At 37.9% G+C, this 15,382-nt stretch overlaps 2 protein-coding genes across 3 annotated transcripts in view; both read left to right on the plus strand.

Annotated features, from left to right (window-relative positions):
* Nucleotides 1–3,220, plus strand: part of LOC145492254 (ATP-binding cassette sub-family C member 4-like) — a 67,005-nt gene extending 63,785 nt beyond the window's left edge. The window contains exons 28-29 of one of the 2 annotated variants that reach the window (XM_081471628.1): nt 252–357; nt 1,608–3,219. In XM_081471628.1, coding sequence (XP_081327754.1) covers nt 252–357; nt 1,608–1,865 — 364 coding nt within the window. In that variant the 3' untranslated portion in view covers nt 1,866–3,219. Of the gene's footprint in view, nt 1–251; nt 358–1,607 lie in introns of both variants that reach the window. The other variant, XM_081471629.1, reaches the window with a different exon arrangement.
* Nucleotides 3,221–3,329: 109 nt separating this feature from the next.
* On the plus strand, nt 3,330–15,349 carry LOC145493048 (basement membrane proteoglycan-like). Its single transcript, XM_081472451.1, has 5 exons — nt 3,330–6,027; nt 8,562–8,906; nt 9,434–9,739; nt 10,111–10,261; nt 12,346–15,349. The coding sequence occupies exons 1-5, from the start codon at nt 5,976–5,978 to the stop codon at nt 12,431–12,433; spliced, it is 942 nt and encodes a 313-aa protein (XP_081328577.1). The 5' UTR covers nt 3,330–5,975; the 3' UTR covers nt 12,434–15,349.
* The last annotated feature ends 33 nt before the right edge of the window (nt 15,350–15,382 follow it).

The raw sequence follows: 15,382 nt of genomic DNA on the forward strand, positions 1-15,382 counted from the left end.
GTGTCTCTAATTTGTGGTTAGTTGAAAACGAAATTTCATAAAAACCAGTGATCGCTGCCACTAGTATGACGTCATCAGCGTGCTGTTTTACGGCTTCATTCTCAGACATCTTTCTCTGCGTAGGGCATGGAAATGAGCGCGGTGACACCAGCAATGGCTGTTTACTCGACTTGTCAGTTGTTGTGTTGTAAATCATTTTAACTGTTTAAGATACGGTTATGATAATAACAGCTGACTTGAATTTATTTTAGAACTGATGCCTTGATTCAGGGAACGATAAGAAGGAAATTCAAGAATTGTACCGTTCTTACAATTGCTCACAGACTGAACAACATCATGGATTGTGACCGTGTTATGGTAAATGAATCACTTGTATATTATTATTTAATATAGCCTAGGAATTGCATTTGCCATAACAATCTGTTTTAAGGCGTGCTCTAACACCTTTTAAGGACCAGTTTATTTTTCTATGGGACACCAAATTTTCTTTTCAGTGTGAGAACAATTAAAATCATATATTCTTGCATTCGTCTTTAATTCACAATCCCCAATCTCCATATTTGGCCTAACGGTAAATTTGAGCAATCTTTCGACGAGTCGAACTGAGTGGCTGAAAAGCTAGTTCCACTTACCAGTTAAATTATTTTAGCCAGTGAGGTTTTCAAACCAGCAGGTAAATTGTTATTAGTAAAAATAGAACTGTAACCAGGATAAGACATATTGGAATAAAAACGCTCTCTGGTTAAAAATATATTGAAAACATAAGCTTTCGGCTATCAGTCTATAGCCTTTCACGAATGAAAATTGTGGCGCGCAAGCGAAAATATATACGAATGGGGTGCGAAAAATTGAGAATAAAAACAAGCGTGAAAAAAGCTAGAAGATAAAAATGTAAATGAGGCCTGATTACAATAAAATCGAGTATTGCCTAGGCAACGGTTTTGAGTTGTTTTCCGCGTCGACGGTTTTTGCTGTGTGCCAAGATTCTAGTGTTTTCCGAACGCGGTAATTACCTTTGGTAATAGGTTTCTCCTATGTAATTCCAAGGGCAGTCTTTACATGGAATTTTGTAAACAACATTACATTGAAAATCTGAGGGTTGTCTGAACTTTGGTGACGGGAATTCTTGTTGAAGGGTTTTAAGTGGTTTGTTGACAACTCGGATATCATTTTTGCGGAGTAATCTTGTGAGGGGCTCGGTTAGGCCGCTGATGTAAGGGAGACATGCAAAACCCTGGTACATATTAGATGGATCAGCCTATTTGAAGAACATAGAAACCAGTTCTTCTGGTGGAGGAACTGTAGATGGGGGTGGCTTCTTATTGAGAATGTTAGAAATAACAACTCAAAACCGTTGCCTAGGCAATACTCGATTTTATTGTAATCAGGCCTCATTTACATTTTTATCTTCTAGCTTTTTTCACGCTTGTTTTTATTCTCAATTTTTCGCACCCCATTCGTATATATTTTCGCTTGCGCGCCACATTTTTCATTCGTGAAAGGCTATAGACTGATAGCTGAAAGCTTATGTTTTCAATATATTTTTAACCAGAGACCGTTTTTATTCCAATAAATTGTTATTGTTGTTTTTTTGTTCAACGAATAAGGTGCTCGACAATGGACGGCTAAAGGAATTTGAAGAGCCTCACTTGCTGTTGCATAACAGATTCAGTTATTTTTACCGCCTTGTAGAGCAGACTGGCGCCATAACGGCTGCAGAGTTAGCACAGGCTGCCAGACAAGCTTTTTTACAGAGACATCAACCACAGACTCACCACTCAATCCCAGATGCCGTCAGAAGTCACTTGTCGTCTTATATACCAGCCTGTGGGTTCACTGATTTACAACTTGTTTCCAATGTTTAAATTTCCTTGTGGAGTGAACAACCTTATCAAATTTATTTTACATGACAAATTTTATTATTAACACGCACTGTGTACCACTGACCACTCACTGCTCATTTCTAGTAATCATTATTATTCATACCAAAAAATGAGATGATTCTTCTTATCTTTTTTTCTATTACAAATTCTCGTTGGATTTAATGTGAATACGAGGCAGTTGTTGACTGTGCGTTATTTTATCGCTTCGTACCAGTTCTTAGTTTTATATACAGAGTGCATTCTTGTAGCTAAAACATGGTGGGCAAGAAACAGCTACACATTTCAACACCATTAGGACTATAAGAAAATATATTTATAAAACAGTGTTATCTAACTGTCAATCTATTTAGCACTGTTGGCTGCTGGGTCACAGAAATTATAATAAAATGAATATCTCCTAGTAACAAGATGAAATACTCTTTGGAAAGCTCCAAATCACTAAGTGAACAGTTTGTGTAATGGTCATTCCAGTGTAGTACAGCCAATTGTGTTTAGACATGTTTGCATTTTCCTTGTGAGAGGCTGTTTTGATCATTTTGTTAGACTTGCAGTGGAATCATTCGTGAAACAGTGTGCACTTCGTTTTTAACCTTGAAAATATGTTATTTATATTATTAAGTGAGGCACTCTTTATACCAGTGGTTGGGCTTAATGAAGTATTATATCAAAATAAATGGAGTATCTAGCAATATATATTTTACAAATAAGTGACAGTCGGTGGGAATAACTGCTAATTTTGGCCCATCGCCGAGTACGTTAAAAAGCAGCGGGCCGATAAATAGTGGTAGTCCTGTGCTTTTTCTCATGTTTGAGGTACAGGCGTGGGACTGAAACTAGCAGCTTGGGTTCTCACGTCAGTTTGTTACTTGAGGACGCGGTCAAGGAGGTCGGGATTGACGGTTAAAATGACAATTGTTTCCCAGACGAAAAACAGAGAAGTGTGTAAAACAACGTTATTTTGTAATAAAAATATCTACATCTCATGGTGTGATTGTTTTTTCATTATTAGTGTATGATATTCATATAAGGATAATGGATGTTTCCCGAAAGTTAAAGTGAAAAGCGAAACAGTTAAGAGCCAAAAAAATAATACCAGTGATAATGACATTGAAAAAAATGAAAAGAAGCGACCAGTTAATGAGGATAAGTCTATTCACGGAAAGATATGGGGATTGTGTCTATTGTTTTAGGTTATCTGTCAAAACTGACGGGGTCATTGCCTTGAAATCCAATGCCATGTACATCATAGGGGAGCATAATTTCTCTAACTTTTAAATTTATTTTCTCGAGTTCCCATAGGAAATTGTTTTTGGTGTTATCTCGGGCAACTGTGTATATCTTAAGTTTTGAGAAAACGCAATAAGAACTGTAATATACTTAAAATTATTCTGGAATAAGGCTTTTGCCCATGAATTGTTCCATTTCCTATCGGATGTCGTCTTAAATTGGTTCTTGTTATAAAATTAGTCGGAAAAATTATCCAAAATCAACACCAATCTGCCGTTTACCGTTATTGCAGACTGCATGGTGTTTAGCTGTCTTGCTGGGAACATTTCCATGAAGTTCTCATAAACAAAGCCACTGAATCAAACCTTGATAAACGTAGGCTTGATATCATATATCGACTGGGATTTCTGTCCCAGAAATCATCAATTTGTCGAGCGGGTAAGATTCATTTCCTTCCAAATCTTATGTAATGCGAAAAGCAAAGCATTAGTGACATGTTACTGTATGCCAAAGACTCTGATTCCTCGTCTGGTTATGAAAGTCCTGGGCTTAACCAGAGGTAACACAGCATCGAAAATGTAGGACTATGGCTAATCACAAGAATAACTGTTTCTGTAGAAAAACAAGGATTTCCTTTCTAACATCGAGACGAAATCTTCACACACAAGATTCACCTTTACAAGCGGCAATTTCATTGGTTTTTTTTAGTAGCCCCAATCTAATTGGTGTGACATACCGTAAATCCTCGAATTAGCACCCCCCCTAGAATAAGCGCCCCTCCTATTAGCCAAGATTTCAAATAAGCGCTCCTCCCCCCCTCGAATAAGCGCCCTCCTTCCCCCGCCATTTTATGGACGAGTAATTAGACAACAAAGGATGTATGGTTCCACTTTCGTCCAGCCTTTTTTACACAGTCATTAGTAATTTACATCTTTGCAATACAGGAAACATCATTTCTTTTCTTCTAAGTTGCATCCTACAATTTCTTGTTTCAGTTTCTGAACACGTCATGTTAAGAAAGAAATACAAGTACTAATGTCATAACAGTGTCGCGATTTAAACTTTAGGATCAGCTTTTTATGTCGATAAACAGCTTATGTTGTTGTTTACGCGCAGATAATGTATTTAAAAAATGATCATGTCAGGCCACAACTTGGGAAAAAAAGGAAATAAGCGCCCCCCGTCTTCTCCTAAATTTGAAATAAGCGTCCCGGACGCTAATTCGAGGATTTACGGTACATACATCTCTCACTCACTCACTCACTCACTCACTCACTCACTCACTCACTCACTAAGTGCTCACTCGCTCACTCACTCACTCAGTGCTCACTCGCTCGCTCACTCACTCAGTGCTCACTCGCTCACTCACTCACTCAGTGCTCACTCACTCACTCACTCATCCATTCATAACATGGCAGACCCGTTGACTAAGAGTTTCTTTTTCAAAAAAATAACTCAAAGGCGAGTCATTGGCAATGGTAGTTCCAAAGAAAACAGTTCAGGTGATATTTTAGCCAGTGTATAGCTATTTGATTCACCCGTTTTTGCAAGAAACACCGAGTCGGCAGTTACCTGAAAACTGACCAACAGGGAAACACTGGAATACACGGTGGCTAGGAGAGAAACTTGTTTACCAGCGTCTATTTAATTTTGAAAGGTAAGGGTGGTGTGCCATGAAATAATCATTGAGCAAAAAGTTAGAAAATAACAGCTACTTTTAGTGCTTTTTAATGACGTTCGAATGGGTTTTTAATTACAAGAAACACAACAAGTAAATTTGATTCATAAACATTTGATGTTGAAATCTGCATAGTTTATTGTTAGATCACTTTGCATAATCAAAACAAAATTCTTACCGTTTTAAGGTTTACAGGATCAAAACAAAATTCATACTGTTTAAGGTTTTGATCGTGATCTAGGCTTGGAGTGTGAGTACTGAGGCAGCCTGAACAGTTCCATCCAGATTCATGCACTCGTGTCGATATCTTGAGCTGGTGATCAGTTCTGCCCGGAAGAAATGACTAACGAGAGGCGACAATGACATCTGCCCAATATTTAAAATCAACGCTGCTAAGATGAGATAGATATATTCATTATATACAATTAAATCAGGCTTCCGTGCAGAAAACATCTCTAATGATTTAGGACCCAGAAAAATATGCCTTAATGGAAGTTGTATAGTAATTATGTAGTGTTTAATATTCTCATTTCCAATGAAAATAGTGCTGGAAGAGGTTTGAAGTAAAATGACATTTCGACCGTGTGTCGCGTTTAGTTTGCCTAAGACACAGTCTGAAGCCAGTAAACAGTGTAACAACCTGTCCTCTTGGTGTATGCGACAATAATTATTATGCGCTTAACTTTATTGTGCATTCATGAATTTTTTAGGGCTTTCACGTTGAATTGACTTGAATAATACCAAAACAAAAATAATGATTTTACTCCTTTGAAGAAATGCAAATCAAGGTGGATAAAACTTGATAGTTTTCACTGCTATGGCCGTGTTATTAAATGTATTTGACTAAGGCGTTAGCTTTTGTTATTTTTTTCGGTTTTACAACTTGTGAGCCGTCACCTGCTCTTGCCGACCACCTGACGCACCCTGTAGCGAAGTATTGTTAGAACTTCAACAAGCAAACTCTAACGACAAACCAAACCGAAATGAAAACAAAACTATGTGGATGAAACTACACGGTGCTCGTATCAGCATTAATTCCACTTCACTTTGTACAGTTTATCACGCGCGCATGGCAAAGTAACTCTGTTTACAGAACAGACTATGTTTCATTTCAAGCCAAGCTACCAATCTTCCTTTCAACTGTCAACCTGAGCCGTAGTTTCGGTTCCTTGTGTGAGTTGTGGGCGATGTTATTCATTTGGTTTTTTTCCTGTTTGGCGCAATTCTCCGGAGTGGAAGGTATGACTTAAGCTCAGATCAGTGCTCGTCGCTGAATTCAACTGTGATGACCACATCTGGATACAAATGTTATTGTTGACATCTGTGTTCTTCTCCATATCGACCATTAAGTTCTTGCCTCTAGCAACAGCCAAAAATCTTTCTTATTACCATTAACGGACAGTCAAGAAATAGTAAGGTGCCAATTTCAAATACACCATTGACTTTCTAGAGGAAAAATGGGTGGAATAATTCAAAGATATTTGTCAGCGAAATAAAACAATGACAGGAAATTCTTACTCAGTGGTTACGTTGACATTTCCTCACGAAAATGAAAATTTTCGAATGATTTGGTTGAAAGAAGGTGTTCAACTGAATTCAATTTCACTAAATAAGCGACAAAATAACATCAAATGTTGTAAAGATTAGCTAGATTTTAAACCGATAAACGCAAACGAAGCTGCCGAACTTATGAATACAGCGTTGTCTGTAACATGCCTTACAATTGACAAGATGGGCAACATTTATCTTTTGTAAAATTAAAACAAGACAGCTCTATAAGAAAACGGTAAGAAATATTAGTAGTGAGGGCGTTAGAATCTGATATGCCTTTGGTAAGTGATCTAACCTCCCTTTCAGTCGAGGAAACGAATACTACCTTTGAAAAATAAGATAAATTATGCATTGAACAAATATGCCAAAATGGAAATTAGCGTCGTTCATCTGGCACTCCGCATGAAAGTTACTATTAAATTGAAATTTTGATTCAGATGCGCTTTATGGAATGAAATAGAACATTATTAGCTCTGATCTGCTCATATTGGCAATAGTAACGTAATTTTCAAAATATATTTTCGAGGAAATATTTCGAAATGGATCTGTCATATTCGTAATTCGCGAAATATAATATTAACTTTTTTGTGCTTGTTTTCTCGTATACGTCATGTGCTTAATTTTCTACAAACAGGACTGTTTGCTTCGTTCTACCTTTGAGTGATTTTGAAACAGTTATTTTAGAGTCTTTTTTAGCATGTGTGAGAAATGAATCAATTATGGCAGGCATTGAAAGATACCTGAATCGAATTCACCTTCAAAATGAAGAATTTGGCTCACTTTTAATTATTACATTTAGAAGCAGCTGGCCGTGCGGCGAGTCGGTACTGAGAGGATCAGATCGACGCACATTTTCGGTCAAATTAATTTGTTCCGCTTTTTTTTTAAGAAAGGAAGAAGGAAAAAAAACTCCCCTAGCATTGAAATATAATGCTTGAAACATTGGTTCATTGTCATGAACATTTCGACTTAGACCAGCTCCTGGGTTTAGTTAACTATAATTCTGATTAATACTTATGGAAATACTACAATAAACAATGTACAGGAGACTTGCATTTACATTTTGCCGTCTTTAAGGACCCATTAACCGATTTATGCGCGCGCTCGCGCGCGTTACTAAGGAGGTGAAATTTCACTTCCGGTTACTTACGTCAGCGTGAGCGCGGAAAATAAAAACAACTCAATAACTTCCAAATTCGCTCACGTTTTAGATGTTTTTCTTTGTGTTTCACAAAATCCAAAGTAAAAAAAGTACAAGCAGAGACAAAATAAGAAAAAGACAGAAAAACAAGAGCAATAGAGAGAGAAAAACTAACTCTGTGTGGCTTTGTGTGATCTTACCGAAGTGCGCTGCTAGTGTAAACTACGCACGCGCTGATAGGGTAAGTTCCAATATATATCGGGCGCACTTCCGGTTTCTTTAAATGCTAAAGGAAACGCGGTTTTTCATTAAATCCAGCCTTTTTCGATGGATTTCGATCAAAGCCAACGTTGGCAAGATAGCTATACATTCCTTTTTCAAAATCATGCTTTTTTCAGAAAATTACGAATTTTTTAATATTTTGAAATTCTCTCAAAATCTGACCTTTTAGAAATGAAACAAAATCTATGCATAGCGTAATGAGGATTGAAATTAAAATATTAAATCAATGAAAAAAACCCCGATAAAGTAATTTGCCTGGGAGCTTTTGCGTTTTTTCAGTATTAGTCACATGACCATGGGCGTGGCCTGATGACGTCATCACTGGTGTTACTAATCATGAAAAAGTTAAAACACATGAAATAACTCTGAAGTAGCTAAAAATGATAGGTTATATGAGATTAAATTTTCCTTAGCAACGGCTCGAAAAGATCGGTTAATGGGCCCTTAAGAAAGCCTAGTTCAAATATATATCATTGTTGCGTTTCTCTATCCATCATAAACCACAAATGTAACTGCTGTAATTTTTTGGCATCCAGTATATCAGTATATAGCATTTCAGTATTACTTATCTCCAACTTAGATATTATTCCAGGGGGTTGGTTGCAATTTTTCTTGGATCAGTTTTTCAAGGCCGAGGAATAGCTTCGAGATTTAGCGGCGACATTGACAGTTTACTTTTCAATGCTGTGACACTGGGAAACCCGCTTGCCAGAATTTTAAACAGAATAAAGTAGATTGAAAGAAATCTAATTAAAGTTAATGAGTTGAAGTTTATATGACTGTCACTGTTGTTGTGTAGGATATCAGTCGAAATTCACCAGCATTCCTTCCAAACCAACTTCATCGCTCAGTGGCAACAATGTGACATTTATGTGGAGATATCACACAAGTCATGCTGACAAATCTCATTTCCGATTGCTTGTGTTTGGACTGTGGACAAATGGAGATATTTCAACTCCTTTAGTGAGCTTGTCAAAAAATGGCAGCCTAGTTTGTTATTCGGATCGCATCGTATGGCTTGGGAACAAGACTGCAGCAGTATTTCAACTCCGTCGTGTGACTATTCAAGATGGCGGTGAATATGGTTTAAAGTTGAACTTTGAGGCATTTACTTTACGAGATTCAGTAAATCTAACTGTCATTGGTAAGTATAGAAGTAATCTTTTCCAGCGATGGTTTTTCTACTTTCTTTTAACTTGTATATTAAATGTAGAAATGGCATCAACTCGGAAAAACTTCCGAGTTCCAGATGGGATTTGAACCCACCGCCCATCGTTTGTACCGCAGCAAGTCCATCAAGCTGTCTACTGAATGTACCCAGCTCTGCGTAGCACCTCCCCATAATCTGCTAGCTCTCCTCATATTCCAGAGGTTGTGTCTTACCACTTCATGACGAGTGAAGCATTTGATACCACCCCGCAGGGTAACGGACTGAGGTCGCGTTCCTGCGCAAATTATGAAAGTCAACAGAAACCGAGAGCGAGCTCACAAAGTGTTTTAGCACATCCTACCCACTGACCAATTTATCTAACCAAAAACTTTTATCACTTCATTTACTATCGATCGTCACAAAGCCTATGTGTAGCTGTTTACCTATTCATTTGCACTAGGTGATCTGTGACGAGCTTGAGCTCATCACAACTGGCATTTTGTCTGTCCTAACTTTTTCAGCTCCACCCCGAATTAAGAAGAGCAAAAGTAAATTGGCGGAAGTGAAAGTATCAGAAGGCGAGTCAGCTGTTTTGCCATGTCACGTGACTGGTAATCCTCAGCCGTGGATCTCATGGTCACGCGATGGGAAAACACTTCAGAACAGCACGAGAAAGAGCGGGTTGATGCTACCAGCTACTCATGGAAACATGACGGGATTGTATACCTGCGTTGCTGGTAACAAGGCAGGGATTGATGAATATCATGTGTTGTTGCTCGTGACATCCTGTGAACATCAGTCAAGTGGAGTAAAACATCGCACAAAAGGTAAGATGTCAAACACGTGATGCACTGCTTTGAGATCAGAATGAACAGGAAAACGCAAATGCTGTGTTAAAAGGTGCATGCATGAGGTGCCTAACAAACACTCGTGCAGGAAAAATAAGAATAAAAACACCCTTTCCCAACGTTTGTTAGATTTCTTAGTGTTGATTGGCTCAACAGGACATTAAAGAAAATACATTTGTAGAGTTTCTCTTCACCAAGGTTGTAAAGAAAGCCGTGAGAGGATGAAACAGAGTACTCGAGTCAAACAATCATTCATTACGTCATTCTTCGTTACCTTAATCCCAACAAAGACGAAACTTCATGTCTCGTAGAAATTTTAAACAAATAACACAATAGTTTTTCTCTTTTAGAACTGTCTGAGCCAGATAACAGGCATATTCACGACGACTTACATGAACGGGCAACTTTTACCCCTACACTGGTTGTGGCTTTTGTTTTATTCATCATCTTTGGAGCGTACTTCTTTTTCCGATACGCAGGGTCAAGAAGCAAGAAATTCAGGTGGGTACTTGTAAGTAAAAGTAAGTAAAATCCTTTATTTAAAACACGATTATCGTTTAAGCACTACATGCTTGAGGGGTCGTGCAGTTAATTATCTAACTAGGAATTTCATTATGAAAGTGAGTGCTGTCGAAGGTCGATAAAACGGTGGGAACTGAATTGAACAGTCAACAGGTCTGGAAATTTTTGGAGGGTAGGGGTTGTCCAGAGTAGGTCCTCGCTGGATGGTTTGTAATAATTACTACAGCAAGTGGTGTTTTAGAAAAATGGCCCAATCGTTAGGCTTACGGAGTTGTTTGACCCATATTGGGAAATTGCTGAAAATGCTTTCTTGTTTGTGGGGCGGGGAAAGTGGTTGAAAATGTTGGTAGTAGCAAAATAGAGGTGCTGTTCTAAAAGGTGAGAGGAAATTATTTTTTATTGTTGATTTAATAAGTCATTAATTTCATAGATGTTGGGAATTATAAATGACAGCTATACTCATTTATTGGAAAATTCATCCTTATACAATGTGTATCTTGACAAGATACCAAAGTTTCTAACTTCAAGTATGTATTAAAATTTGTTTCTCGTTTACACATTTAAACTGTTTTCATTTGGAACTGTAACTTGAACAACGAGTTAGAAAATAATGTTATATGCCATAAACTTGATACAAAATATTCTTGACTGGAGTAATTCCTTTTCAATGTGAACAATAACAGTAACTATAAAAATATGTCTAACTTGAACAATGAATTCTTTGCAAAAGGGTTTTGGCAAAGATACTTAGTAAATCAGTAGGGTAAGCAGGATTAAAATTTCTTCCTATATCTGTATGAAATATAATCAATCAATATTCAATGGGTAACAATAACAGTAACTAAAAAATATGTCTACCTTGAACAATGATTTATTTGTTGTATGATGGCAACGTCAAACAACTGACAGCGTACGAAAGATTCGAAAGTCGAAAGCGTCTGGTCAAACAACTGACAGCGTCCGAAAGATTCGAAAGTCGAAAGCGTCTGACAGCGTGCTCCTCAATTCTCAAGTGGGGATCTATAAAAGAAAAACAGCCAAACACAAATTGATCTCTTTCCGTTCGCGACCTTGATGAATAACTACACAAGAAAATGAAGACATTTTTATAGCAAATAAAAACGTTCAGAAAATACTTACCTACTTGTATGATGGCAACGTCAAACAACTGACAGCGTACGAAAGATTCGAAAGCCGAAAGCGTCTGGTCAAATAACTGACAGCGTACGCAAAATTCGAAAGTCGAAAGCGTCTGCCAGCGTGCGAGGATTTCTCACGTGCAAAGTGATCTCTCGCGTGGATCCCGGATGATATGACAGCCATGTGATGTGCGCGTGATTGTCGTTTCAATTGTCCCGGATAATACTCTACTGCGCAGGCTTCGAGTCTTACATCCGAGAAAATTTTGGATTTTTCGCCCTACAGAGAAGAATAGTGTGCTGTCTCGCTAACGCTCGACAGCAATTATCTAATTACCTACTGATAAAATAAATGAAATATAAGAAATTAACTTACTTTGACGCAAATCTGATTTCCCTAGATATCGGACTAGGTTTTGCCTTTGAATAAAACTGTTTAAAATTATAAGAATCATTAAAATATTCTGAAACACATTGTCACAGTAATTTGATGAAGAAAACTGGAAAAAAATTAGAATTATGTCAAAAAAGTTGATTTTTGGCAAGACCTACATGAAATTTGCGATTGCCATGGCAACGCCAAAAATCACGGACACACAATTAACATATCAAAATTTCTGCGGAGGATGAAAGTTTCAGCCACTTAGAGGAAATCGTCTTTTCAAAACTTTTAAAATACGTCAGAGGGTTAACGCTAATATGGTTATATACACTATTCTTACATCCTGTTGTCATGGTTATGGCAGGTATAGCATTTTCTAAAAACCCATGAGCAAATTCGAGATCTAATTATTAAACAAAAATGAAAGACGCCTTTGTGCTACCATTAATTCCGAAACTATACCCTCCTCATTTTGTTGTGACTAAGACGACAGAGTTGTGTTTTCGCGTATCATAACTTGTCTGTACTTTACATTATTGCAGGAAATACAACAAAATGTCACAGGATGAGCAAGCCAGGAGTTTGATGGGTGAATGGTCAAATTTTGCTGATAGTGGAGAAAAAATATGAACTTACCGAAAATAACTAACGACAATTGATTCAATGCAAAATGTGGAATATATAAACTCAATTCAACCAAAATTAAGAGTGGCACTTTCGTCATTCAATTTTGTATTTTTCTCGTGATGCAAAGTCTGGTAGTCTTTTGTAAGAGGAGATTACCTGGTAACGAACTCATCAAAATATTTTCAGACATGACATATACACTCAGTGATGGCCACGTGATTCAATTTTCTAACTTCCCGTATAAAGTACCTTTCTTAACCTCATAAGAGGATACCTAACAACGAAAAACCTCCAGAAAGAAATCCTAAGAACTGTCCCTCAGTACGTCTCGGTAGATTCGTGCAATGGAAATAGAATTATTTTCTAGGTGGGAACAGAGAAAGGAAACATTGGTAATTTGGACAGGGCCCAAATTTATTCGTACTGACTTTGTATTACCAACATTTTAAGGTTTTAAGGTAAGGATGTCCTTATACGTCAATAATAGCCCGCGTCAACTGCTTTCTTTGACGCTGTAAAGACTTTTAATTTCAACACTAGCACAAATATGCAATAACTTTGTTTTGTAATGCATGTTTTACTTTATTAGTTGACAGGCTAACGCAATGGAAGGCAGTATAAATTGCTAATAGAATGTTCTTTCTTAAGAATAACGAACAATCCTATTATAACTATTAACAAATAATGTTAGATTTTCATCAAGTTCAGATTGAACAAATCGAAAAAGATCAGTGCAATTAAGGATAAGTTGACGCACTAAGGAAACAATAGAGGAGTTCACGCTCTAAGGGCATTATGGGTAATCAGGGCAAATTTACAAAGAAGCAAAGCCATAAAACAAATGTTTATCTTTATATTTCCGTTCTGATTTCACATTTGGAGACGAAACATATATTGTAGACGGAGAAACCCTTTTTTTGGGTTTACCAGCGTTTTTGAGCCCATCGAGTGATTGTTGTGGGCGTAGGAATTTTTTTACTGTTAAAACCGAATGATTTGATCAAGTCTTAGCCGCTAAAGCCACAAAGATAACTTCTCCGTTACTCTGATAAGTAGGCTAATGCCTAGCTCAATCGACTCAAAAGCGCTACTTGATGTAGAAAAAGGTTTTCTCTATTTACAGTAAAACGTTTTTCTCGAAAATGAAACTCAGAACGGAAATATGAAAAAAACGTATATTTTGCCGCTTTGTTTCTTTGCAATCTTGTCCTGATTACCCATAATGCCCCTTAGAGCGTGAACTCATCTATAGAGTTAAATTAATAAAGGCTCCCTCCAGGCCATCATTGGTTAGGAGCTGAGTTTTCGTTTCGATTGGTCAGAGACCGATTCCAATATTTTAATAGTCGATTAGTGGCAGATTTTCAATTTTGAACTTCTGTATCCTTGGGAGTGGATGCAGGTGTAAAGTGCTATAAATTGCTTGCATTGTCTGAATTCAGTAGTTGCCAGAGAGTTACTAATTTTGAGGAACTAGGCAAAAGGTACTCTAATTCAAGCAATGAGGTGTCTTAGAACATTGAAACGTGCCGGAAAAGAGATTGAGAGCTGGAACATCAATTGTCGTGCTCTCTTTCTGGTGGAAATTAAGCATTTAAGGTACAGTGGTAGACAGTTAGTTAACTGCTGTTTACTCTTTGTTTCATATCCCCTTGAGTGCCTGTATGACGTACTCAGTAAAAGGTAAAGTCTGCATACGAGCCAAGTGGCCCATCAGGCCGGAGCTTATCCCGGTTTCTGTAGCATGAAGCGACTAGGAGTATTTCTACTCCCCCCTGGATGGGATGCTAGTCCATCGCAGGGTTACCCCCAGCATTAAGTTCGCCGGTACCCATTTATACACCTGGGTGGAGAGAGGCACTGTGAGAGTAAAGTGCCTTGCCCAAGAACACAACACAATGTCCCCGGCCAGGGCTCGAACCCGGACCGCTCGATCCGGAGACAAGCGCACTAACCATGAGGCCACCGCGCCTCCCACAACTCAACTCAACCCGCGCCTCCCACTACTCAGTACGTCATGATTTTTGACCTTGAGGTGCCTATATGACGTACTGAGTACGTCACAATCTTAAGAGATTTAGTCAAACTCCCGGCATACCGGGAACAACTTTTATCAGCACCTGAGAATCATGGGAGATTTTTCGAGAGACTGCTCATTTCCCATTGCTGTGACATCACATAGATATCAGCGAAATTAACCACACTGAAGAGACACTTAATGACCTTTTAGAAAATGCGCACATGTCCATAGTTTAAGTGAGAAAGCTTATAGCATTTGACGTATTTCTCTAGACATCCATTTTCAGTGAAAATGGTGTGGTACACAACGTACAAAATAGTCTGGCACGCAGGGGGATATTGATTAAAATTAATAACTGTAAACAGATCAATACGCATATATAATTTCTAATAAGATTCAAACACCTGGTGATCAATAAAATGATCCACGAATAGGTGTATTGAACGTATCTTGTCACTTGTTTTACGTGGTAAGACTCCTGTTCTTGAATGGAATTGCGACGTTGGGAAAGCAGTTTTAAAACTTAAGCAGAACAAACCTATTTTGTTGGTTACAGCGAGTGCCTCAGTGCTTGGCCGTGCATGTGATGGAATGCGATCAGCTGTCTTCTGTTGTCGAGAAGACAACCTGAAAACATCGTTAGAATTTTACCTTATACGTCTGTTAATCCTTACTGCAAGGTTTTTCGTATTTTCTTATTTCCTGTTTTGTGAACATTTATCTCTTCTTCTCTTGAAGGAAACACAGGAGGGCGAAACTTCAAACGTTCTAGAAAGCTGGCGAAAGTTTCAGGTCTCCCCACTTTGATTCTAACCAAAAGTACACGGCATGCTTGACGTCAACATTATATGAGGGTGGAAAGGGGCAAAATCATTTTCCGAAATATTGTGTCAGTGTCCCAAAAAGATTTGGGAAAGAGTTTATTTTTATGA

The sequence above is a fragment of the Orbicella franksi genome, chromosome 7, assembly GCF_964199315.1.
Source record: "Orbicella franksi chromosome 7, jaOrbFran1.1, whole genome shotgun sequence".
Classification (NCBI taxonomy): domain Eukaryota; kingdom Metazoa; phylum Cnidaria; class Anthozoa; order Scleractinia; family Merulinidae; genus Orbicella; species Orbicella franksi.

Excerpts from the sequence above, each read along its gene's own strand:
- LOC145493048 (XM_081472451.1), top strand. The coding sequence starts at position 5,976 with ATGTTATTCATTTGGTTTTTTTCCTGTTTGGCGCAATTCTCCGGAGTG. Across the intron at positions 6,028-8,561 it reads GCAATTCTCCGGAGTGGAAG|GATATCAGTCGAAATTCACC; the intron begins GTATGACTTAAG and ends GTTGTTGTGTAG. Across the intron at positions 10,262-12,345 it reads TCAAGAAGCAAGAAATTCAG|GAAATACAACAAAATGTCAC; the intron begins GTGGGTACTTGT and ends ACATTATTGCAG.